Source organism: Triticum aestivum, chromosome 4B (genome assembly GCF_018294505.1).
Source record: "Triticum aestivum cultivar Chinese Spring chromosome 4B, IWGSC CS RefSeq v2.1, whole genome shotgun sequence".
NCBI lineage: Eukaryota > Viridiplantae > Streptophyta > Magnoliopsida > Poales > Poaceae > Triticum > Triticum aestivum.
The window spans coordinates 195,397,945-195,407,624 of record NC_057804.1 but is presented as its reverse complement, the minus strand read 5'-3'; the positions used below and the strand labels follow the sequence as shown (position 1 = coordinate 195,407,624).

Below are 9,680 nucleotides of genomic sequence, written 5' to 3'. Positions count from 1 at the left end.
TCGTGCTTCTAATGGTGAGCCCTTGTCTGATCCGACATGTTATCGTCATATTGTTGGGAGTCTTGTGTATCTCGCTGTCACTCGTCCGGATATCTCCTATCCTGTCCATATTCTGAGTAAGTTTGTTTCTGCTCCCACTTCAGTTCACTACAGTCACCTTCTTCGCGTGTTACGATATCTTCGTGGCACGATCTCTCATCATCTCTTTTTCCCCCGTTCCAGCTCATTACAGCTCCAGCCTATTCGGATGCTACATGGGCTAGTGATCCTACAGATTGTCGTTCACTTTCTGCCTACTGTGCCTTTCTTGGTGGTTCCCTCATTTCCTAGAAGATGAAGAAATAGACTACAGTTTCTCGTTCGAGTGCAGAGGCCGAGTTGCGAGCTATGACTCTTCTGACGGCTGAGGTGACTTGGTTACGATGGTTATTGGAGGATTTTGGTATTTCTGTTACTACACCTACCACCCTCCTGTCAGACAGCACATGTGCTATCAGTATTGCGCGGGACCCGTGAAGCATGAGCTTACCAAACACATTGGTGTTGATGCTTCTTATGTGCGCGCTGCTGTGCAGGATCATGTTGTTGCTCTTCAGTATGTGCCTTCAGAGTTACAGCTAGCAGACTTCTTCATGAAGGCTCAGACTAGAGCGCAACATGGATTTCACCTCTCCAAACTCAGTGTTGTGGATCCACCATGAGTTTGAGGGGGGGGGGTGTTAGAGTTATATTAAGTGATGTATTTCGGCCTTTTGTATTCAAGTCTCTTGGCATCCTCTTGTGGCCTTTTGGCATTCTCATGTATGTGTATATATGTTGGCATTGGCCTTCTAATAATACAAGTTGCTAGTCTCAACTGTTTGAAGCATTTTTTTGAAATGGAAGGTAGATATCTCTACCTTATATTCAAAAAGTGTCCTAAAAGGCCAAGGGATACCAACATGCCCCGTCGAGAGTGGGTAGAGAAGAGTTAGAGCGCAACCTAGAACACGACAAAAGAAGCAAAAAACCAAGAAAGAAACGGGAATAAAAACGGAATGAGACTGAGGAAAGACGAACAGAAAAAGATTAAGCGGTGAAGAAAGTATGTGCCTCAATGTACCCACAACTTCATATTGTCCCCAATGCGCTTCACAGTAACATTGTGTGGGTGGACATTTTGATTGAAGACCCGGTCTTTTTCGCAATTCCAAAGTTTAGCAGTGCAGGAAACAAAGATGACTGGCCATTAGCAGTGATTGACTATAGTTTTGCCAAATTCATAAAATCTAGAAGGGAAGGAGCTCTCCCAATGATGTTCTGCAATTGCAACCTCTGCCAAACTAGTTTTGCAGAGAAACAATGTAGAACGATGCTCAGTGGATTCCACTACATGGCAAATGTCACACCAGGGGTCCTGTGAGCAAACACTTCTTTGCGAAGTTGTTGTTGGTATTAAGACGACCTCAAAAGGCAATCCAAAGGAAAACTCTAGACTTCACTAGGACAATAGGCAACCAAATAAATTGAGGTGCATGGTCTATCATTCCATGAAAAATGAGCAGCACACATGGTGGGCTGCCAAAAATCATACACGATCTCTCAAGGTCGGCAGAAGCCATAAAGGTGCGAAGCAGGTGCAATAGTTGTGATAATTCATGTGTGGTCATGGCTGAGAGGACTGACCAGAGCTTGTCAGACCAAGAGCCATGCACAAACTGTGCTCGTACTGAGCAATATTTCTTAACATCAGATGGGAAAAGGATACGAAAGCAATCCATCAAATGTTTCTCGGTGCAACATGTGTCCATCCACAAGGATATGGTTTGTGAATCTCCCAACGTGCAAGTGGCTACATTCTATACTAGGGAACAAAAGTGTGAATATTTCTCATAATGGGTGTGTTAAGTTGGTGTTTACCTGGAGTGAACATGCGTCCTTAATCTCCCCAAAACCAATTCCAGCATGGTAAATTATTTCCTTGCAGTATCTGCACAACAAGCTTGCAAAACATGACTTGTGCTCTGAGTTCTCTGATGCCTAATCCGCCACATTCTTTTGCAGGACGACTGTGTTTCAGCACCCATGTAGTGACCTCCATGTACCTCCTTGCATTTTTCAGAAAAAGGAACACATGATCTTGTATATTTTCTGGAAGCTATAATCAGGCCACATAACACATGACATGAAATGTCAAGGGATTGCGGATAGTAGCGCATCGATCTTTTCAATCTATCGGCTAGGACAGGAGGCCAGACATCCACCCCGGTAGGCATCCATCAATCTTCTGAATCACTGTTTGCGGCAGGTGTTGCGTAATCTTATGAGTGGACAAAGGGCAAACACGATAGGTTCAGGGCAGGGAACCAATCGGGCATCCCAAAATTTGCACGACTTTAGTAGTCAGAACATCATCCATATTAAGAGACACAAATGTACTCTTAAGATAGTTGATTTTTAGGCCAGAGAATTCCAAATATGCTGTGAGAATTTCTTAATTACTCTAGCCTAGTCAACATTGCCCTTAAGCAAAATCAACATATCATCTGCGTATTGTAGGACTGGAAAAGGTTCTTGGCAGTGCAAAGGATGAATGAAAAGTCCATCATGAAAGCATGCCTGCACAACCGTTGTAAGACTGTTTGTGATTTCTCATGGCATTCTCGAGATACAATTTTATTTTCTCTGTTAAGAATACCACGAATGTCATTTCTTTGCTAAACTTCACATGAAGTGGAACAATCAACCAGTTTGTTGACAAATAGTTTCTGAAACGATTTGATTGTTTTAACTATATTTAGATTTTACATTCATAAGAGGTGCGCATGTACCCATGTCCACCTTTGCATTTTCGTTATTTTTCTTTGTACATTGGTTTTTTTAGTACTCTTTCTACATTGGTTGGTTGCTTGGATCCCATCTAACACAAGACATTGCTATATATGCAACCAAGGTCGTGCTAAGCTACTGGCACCAAGCACACCGGCACCTACCATCGCTCTACTCCGCTTCGAGTCCACAGCACCTCGCGCGCGCTCTACCCACCATAAGCCTTCGGGCCTTCCGGGAGCCCAAGCCATGGCGCGCAAGAAGATCCGGGAGTACGACTCCAAGCGCCTCCTCAAGGAGCACCTCAAGCGCCTGGCCGGCATCGACCTGCACATCCTCTCCGCCCAGGTCAGTCACCACCCACTCTGATCTGGAATTTCGAGAAGTTTTTCTTTTTTGAGCGATACCTGGTTGGATCTCTGCATATTCTCGCATGATCCGGGCGGCCTGGAAGATTGCATTGATCCAGTTCGGACGAGCAGTGATAAGCCAATGCAGAACTGCCATTCTAACAAGTTTAGGGCCGAAACAGTTCCTCGTTTAGGATGGAGATCTGGCTCGAGATCATGCCAAGAAGCAATTTATCTGCATTGGTGATTGAGAGTCCTATTACTGGAACTGTTCTTCGTGAGGTCTATGGGAATAAAGCCAAAGGTGCAGTTTGGTACTGGCGGTTGTGTTAGGTGCAACAAATCTTTCAAAAATTATTGTCGTGTTACTTAGATCCAAGTTGTTCTGCACCGTGTGATATAGTTTGTCGATTATTTGCAAATGGTTAGTTATGTCTTGCACTGTGTGATACGCAGGAGGGTGACAGTGACACTCTGGGTATTCACCATTTCTTTTGTTACTTTTGGGTATTCATCATTTCTTTTGTTACTTTTGGAGTCTGCAGTCACTCCGAATCGATAGGCCTGGTTTACATAAATCGAAATCTGAACATTTGAAAAAACAGATCGTAATCCGAGTGACTCCAGTCTTAAATAATGGTTCTGGTTTGAAACGGTCTATCTATATTTGATATCTGACAAGGTTTGTTTGACTGATCTGATCCTGTAAGTTGTTTACTGAAAGGTCACACAATTGACGGACTTTGCGGAGCTTGTGAACCAGCATCCATGGCTGTCGACCACCAAACTGGTTGTGAAGCCTGACATGCTGTTCGGGAAGCGTGGGAAGAGTGGCCTTGTGGCACTCAACCTGGATGTAGCCCAAGTCAAGGAGTTTGTGAAGGAGCGGTTGGGAGTCGAGGTAATTGAAGGCCATTCTTATCCTTTGTGTGCATGAGAACGAAGTGAATTCTGATCTATGTGTGCATGTTTGATTTATTCAGGTCGAGATGGGTGGCTGCAAAGCTCCAATTACCACTTTCATAGTTGAGCCGTTTGTCCCCCACGATCAAGAGTACTACCTTTCAGTTGTGTCCGAAAGGTTGGGTAGCACCATTAGCTTCTCGGAATGTGGAGGCATTGAAATCGAGGAGAACTGGGACAAGGTTAAGACAGTCTTTCTTCCGACCGAGAAGCCAATGACACCTGATGCTTGTGCTCCCTTGATTGCAACCCTTCCACTGGAGGTACCTATACTGTAACACTACTTACCTCATTACCTTGCGTTGTTGATTTTATTAGCTTGCTGTCTGTCACATGTTGATAATAGTTTCACTATCTGTTTGTTTATCAGGCACGCGGAAAGATTGGTGATTTCATTAAAGGAGTGTTTGCTGTCTTCCAAGGTGCTGCAGATTTGGAGAGGGCCTACTTGTCATTAGTAGTAATGTTATTCGTCATTAGCTTTCTCGGCTTCCCATGTTCACAATAAGTTTGCTCCTCTTTTGCAGACTTAGATTTCTCATTTATTGAGATGAACCCATTCACCATGGTGAATGGGGAGCCATATCCGCTGGACATGAGAGGAGAATTGGATGACACTGCATCTTTCAAGAACTTCAAGAAGTTAGTTTCTTGATCCCCAGTGGTATGATTCTCCATGTGATTGTTGTACTAAACAGTTCTGATAAAATTGCAGGTGGGGAAATTTAGAATTCCCTCTACCATTCGGCAGAGTTCTCAGTTCTACAGAAAGTTTTATCCATGAGCTGGACGACAAGGTATTATCCAACATCTGGAATCACACATTTTTTTCTTTTCCTTTTTCCACCTGAAGTATGAATTACCAATTACTAACATTACCTAGGTTTGCACACGGGTGTAATATAAATACTTGCACTGACCTGTATGATTTGTTGAGCTATGCGTTGACTGTGGTATGGTATCCATTCTTTCAGACCAGCGCGTCTTTGAAGTTCACAGTTTTGAACCCAAAGGGACGCATCTGGACAATGGTTGCTGGAGGTGGTGCCAGTGTCATATATGCTGACACGGTAAGCACGCCTTTTTGCCTGATTCTAAGTTAGCATCTGTTTACCAGAATTGGCTTGTATACATGACTATAAGTTTTCTTTGGTTTGCCAGGTTGGAGATTTGGGATATGCTTCAGAGTTAGGAAATTATGCAGAATACAGTGGTGCTCCCAACCAGGAGGAGGTTCTGCAGTATGCTAGAGTAGTACTTGATGTAAGCATTCAAGATAACATTTTATGACACCACTCTTCACTTCACGTAGGTTAATATGTTAACAATATTATTCAATGCAGTGTGCGACTGCGGACCCTGATGGCCGCAAGAGAGCCCTTCTCATTGGAGGTGGTATAGCCAACTTCACTGATGTCGCTGCCACTTTTAGTGGCATCATTCAGGCATTAAGAGAGAAGGTATACAGTAGCACTTAACCTGCAACTCTGGCTAGTGTTGTATTCTCCTTTTACTTCTGCATCTAATTTGCCACCTCACTATAAAATATACTTTCAGGAATCCAAGTTAAAGGCATCCAGGATGCACCTCTATGTTCGACGAGGCGGTCCAAATTACCAAACTGGACTGGCGAAAATGCGCAAGCTTGGTGCAGAAATCGGTGTTCCGATTGAGGTACTGTTGTAGTCAGTATCTCCTATAGGAATCTTATGCAAAAAGCTCACGCTGAATTATTTCCATTGCTATGAAAAATTCTTCATCGGTTTGTCCAACATAAAACACTCACTGAAAACGAAAGTCCATCTGTTTCTGGTTGGTGGTTCAGAGCCGCTATCCCTGTACAGGTGAGCTGATTATGTCTTGAACAATCCACTGCAGGTGTATGGACCGGAAGAGACAATGACTGGCATCTGCAAGCAAGCAATTGAATGCATTATGGCGGCATCATAAATCAGGATACAGTTGAGAAGTAGTTTGAGATCTACAAACAAGAAACTGGCTGCCGCATAAATGAGAGCATAGTGGCACTAGGTTCACATCACATGGTTGATTAGTTTCTTCAGAAGTTATTTGGACAAAGACACATATATTATTGTCGTAAAGGAACCTGTACTGTTGTAATGTGACAAACAAAAGATTTATTACCATGCAAACCGGTATGTCCGTAGCCTGTTACAAGCATGGAATTGCAATTATCTTGATTGGACTGCCTCATACACAGCTGCTATTGGGTTTGTTGTGTTACTGAACTTGTTCAGAAATTGCATGTCCTCACAACTTTCTAGAGAAGCTGCACCCCATGAGAATATGCCTCCTATTTGCCGGGTCGGTCGCTGTGTAGCGACCTAGCGCACACCCCACCCACCCGTCTGTCCAGGGTATGGCTAGCCCATTTTGATTTTTTCCACCGGTTTTGCGAAGGTTTTAAAACCTTCCTTGAGCTGGTTTTTTCTTTTTCATCTCCATTTTGGCCTGGTTATTTATTTATTTGTTTTGTTTTTCAGTTTTCCTTTGTCTTTTCTATTTTTATTTTCTTTTTTCATTTCTGTTTTCCTTCTTTTCCATGTTTTTTATTTTACTTTTCTTCTTCTTCTTCTTCTTCTTCTTCTTCTTATTTATTTATTTTCTTTCTTTCTTTCTTTTTCATTTCATTTTGTGAACATCTTTCAAATTTGAGAACATTTTTTAAAATCATGAACAATTTGTAAATTTGCGAATATTTTTTAAAATCCTGAACATTTTTAAAAATTCATGAACATTTTGTTATAAATTAGTGAACATTTTTTGAAATCATAAATACTATGCAAATTCGTGAACATTTTTTACAAATTCATGGGAACAATTTCCGGATTTGCAAATATTATTTTACAAATTCGTGAATATTTTTTGTATCGGCGAATAATTTTTTAAATTCACAAACATTTTTTACAACTTCGCAAACTTTTTTTTTCAAATTGTGAAGAGTTTTCTAAATTGGCGATCATTTTTTTAAAATTCACGAACATTTATATGTTTTGACAGACATTTTTTGAAATGCATAATTTTTTTCAATTGATGAATTTTTTTGAATCAGCAAACATGTTTTGAAGAGATGAACTAAATTTGGTAACATATTTTGAAATTCAGGAACACTCAAAAAAATCAAGAACAATTATTGAATTAACGAACATTTAGTTTAAATTCACGAACATTTTTTGAATACACGTATTTTTTTTCAAAATCATGATTTTTTATTATCGAACTTTACTGGAATATGTGAACATTTCCTTCAAACTCATGATTTTTTTCAAAGTCATGAGCATTTTTTTTTGAATTCATGAAAATTTTATGTTTTTCAATATTTTTTTTTGCATTTTTAGAAATTTGGAACTATGTTGAAATCCCGAATTATTTTACAAAGAAAAAATGAAAAACGAAAAAAAATCAAAAGAAAAAAAGCAGGGCGCGTCCCGCCCGCATGGCCTGGCCCAAAAGGGACGCCGGTGGAGGCCGGGTGCGTTCTGCTTGTTTGCGGCGTGCATTACGCCAAATAGGAGGTCCCGTCCATTGTATCTTCGCCCTGATCACACAAGTAGCAAGTAGATGACTGATCTTGCAGGCCCCTCCTTGTACCGATGTCGACACACCATACTGAATCGACAACCAGATGAAAATTTTGCAATTAAGAGGGGCCCAACTCTTCCAAATGGCATTGGCACAAGGGTTACTACCCTAGCCACCGAACAACAGGCGGTAGGCTAACGCGGGTGCGTAAACCTCTGGCCGTAACTACTAGATCGTCTAGGTCATGAGAATATGGATTGAGATGCATTGACTGCACAACATCCCGGAGATAAACGTATTGCACCAGGCCTTGAGTTGATAGATCACCAGAGGTATCCCAACCTAGCGGTGCACGTGAATTCCTTCCCTGACCAATCGATCGGACAACCGGCGGCGTACAACTCAACCTATCTAGCCTCTTGACATGGTTAGGACGAAAGCCAAGCTAGGCATTGGGCGACCACGGGCGCGAGCGACCTAGTTGCATTGTGACCTCAAACGTATCTATAATTTTTGATCGTTAAATGCTATTATATTATCACTTTTGTATGCTTTTTATATCATTTTATATTATTTTTTTGGACTAACTTATTAGTGTAGTGCCCAGTCCAAGTTTCTGTTTTTTTGCATGTTTTTGGTTTCATAGAAAATCCATATCTAGAAAGGTCCAAACACGATGAAAATTTATGACGATTGTTTATGGAAAATAAGAGATCCTAAAAGTTCCGGGAGAAGGCCAGAAGATGGACGAGGGGCCCACAAGCCCAGGGGCGTAACCTAGCCCCTAGTTGCGCCATCTAGGCTTGTGGGGGCCCTTGTTGCTCCATTTGACCTAATTCCTCCGCCTATAAATCCCATAATTCCCGGAACCTTCAGAGAGACAGATGAGAGAATTTTAATGCCGCCGCAAGCCTCTGTTCCAAAGTGATCCCATATGGAGCCCTATTTCGGTGCTCTGCGAGAGGGGAAGCCACCATGGGAGGCCTCTTCATCAACCTTGCTGCCTCCATGATGATGCGTGAGTAGTTCTTTTAGGACCTATGAGTCCATAGTAGTAGCTAGATGACTTATCATCTTTCACTTTTGGATCTTTAATACAATAATCTCCTCTAGGACCAATCCAATGTAATTCTTGTGGTGTGTTTGTTGGGAACCGGTGATTTGTGGATTTGTGATCAGATTGTTCATTGAATATAATTGAATCTTTTGAAGTTTCTTTGATGTATGATTGAGTAGATATGTATGCTTTCTGAGTTATTTGTCTTCTCTGGCCAAGATGGATGGGTAATTCTTCACAGGAAGTGGTGAATAGTGGTGGGCTCAACCTCATGATGATCTATATCCGAGTGACAGAATGGGGAGAAGGCACGTGATGTATTGTTGATACTAAGGATAAAACAATGGGGATTGATCTTATTGCTAAGTTTCTTTCTATCTACATCATGTCATCTTTCTTATTGTGTAATTATGTTTTTCATTAAACTTAATTCCTTGAGATGCATTTTGGATATCGGTTTCTGGGTGGAGTAATAGTAGTACATGCAGCTGGATTACGGTCTACTTGTCATGCTTTTGGGTTTTCTGGTTTCTAACAGAGGCATTGAGGCTAACTCGAAGAAGATCAAAGCCATCACCTCCCTGGCTAAGCCGGCGTGTATCAATGATGTTCAGCGTCTGGCGGGTCATATTGCTGCCTTAAGCCGGTTCATAAGCCGGTTGGGTGAGAAGGCCATACCGTTGTATCAGATGATGAAGAAAATAGATAACTTCGTCTGGAGTGATGCTGCAAACGACGTGTTTGAAGACTTGAAGAGGCAGCTAGCTGAGCCGCCAGTCCTTGCTGCTCCCATTGATAAGGAGCCATTATTGTTATATGTGGCTGCTAACACCCATGCGGCCAGTGTAGCCATTGTGGTGGAACGAAAGGAGGCTGGCAAGGAGTATTCGGTTCAGCGGCCGGTTTATTATATCAGTGAGGTGCTTATTGAGTCCAAGCAGAGATATTTTCATTGACAG

At 41.9% G+C, this 9,680-nt stretch overlaps 1 protein-coding gene across 1 annotated transcript; it reads left to right on the top strand.

Annotated features, from left to right (window-relative positions):
* The first annotated feature begins 2,888 nt into the window (after positions 1–2,888).
* Positions 2,889–6,337, top strand: LOC123091785 (ATP-citrate synthase alpha chain protein 2). Its single transcript, XM_044513395.1, has 11 exons — positions 2,889–3,156; positions 3,883–4,059; positions 4,142–4,384; positions 4,492–4,543; positions 4,649–4,763; positions 4,837–4,918; positions 5,096–5,191; positions 5,283–5,384; positions 5,465–5,581; positions 5,679–5,795; positions 6,000–6,337. Exons 1-11 carry the CDS (start codon positions 3,058–3,060, stop codon positions 6,069–6,071), a joined length of 1,272 nt encoding a protein of 423 aa, XP_044369330.1. The 5' UTR covers positions 2,889–3,057; the 3' UTR covers positions 6,072–6,337.
* Positions 6,338–9,680: the final 3,343 nt, after the last annotated feature.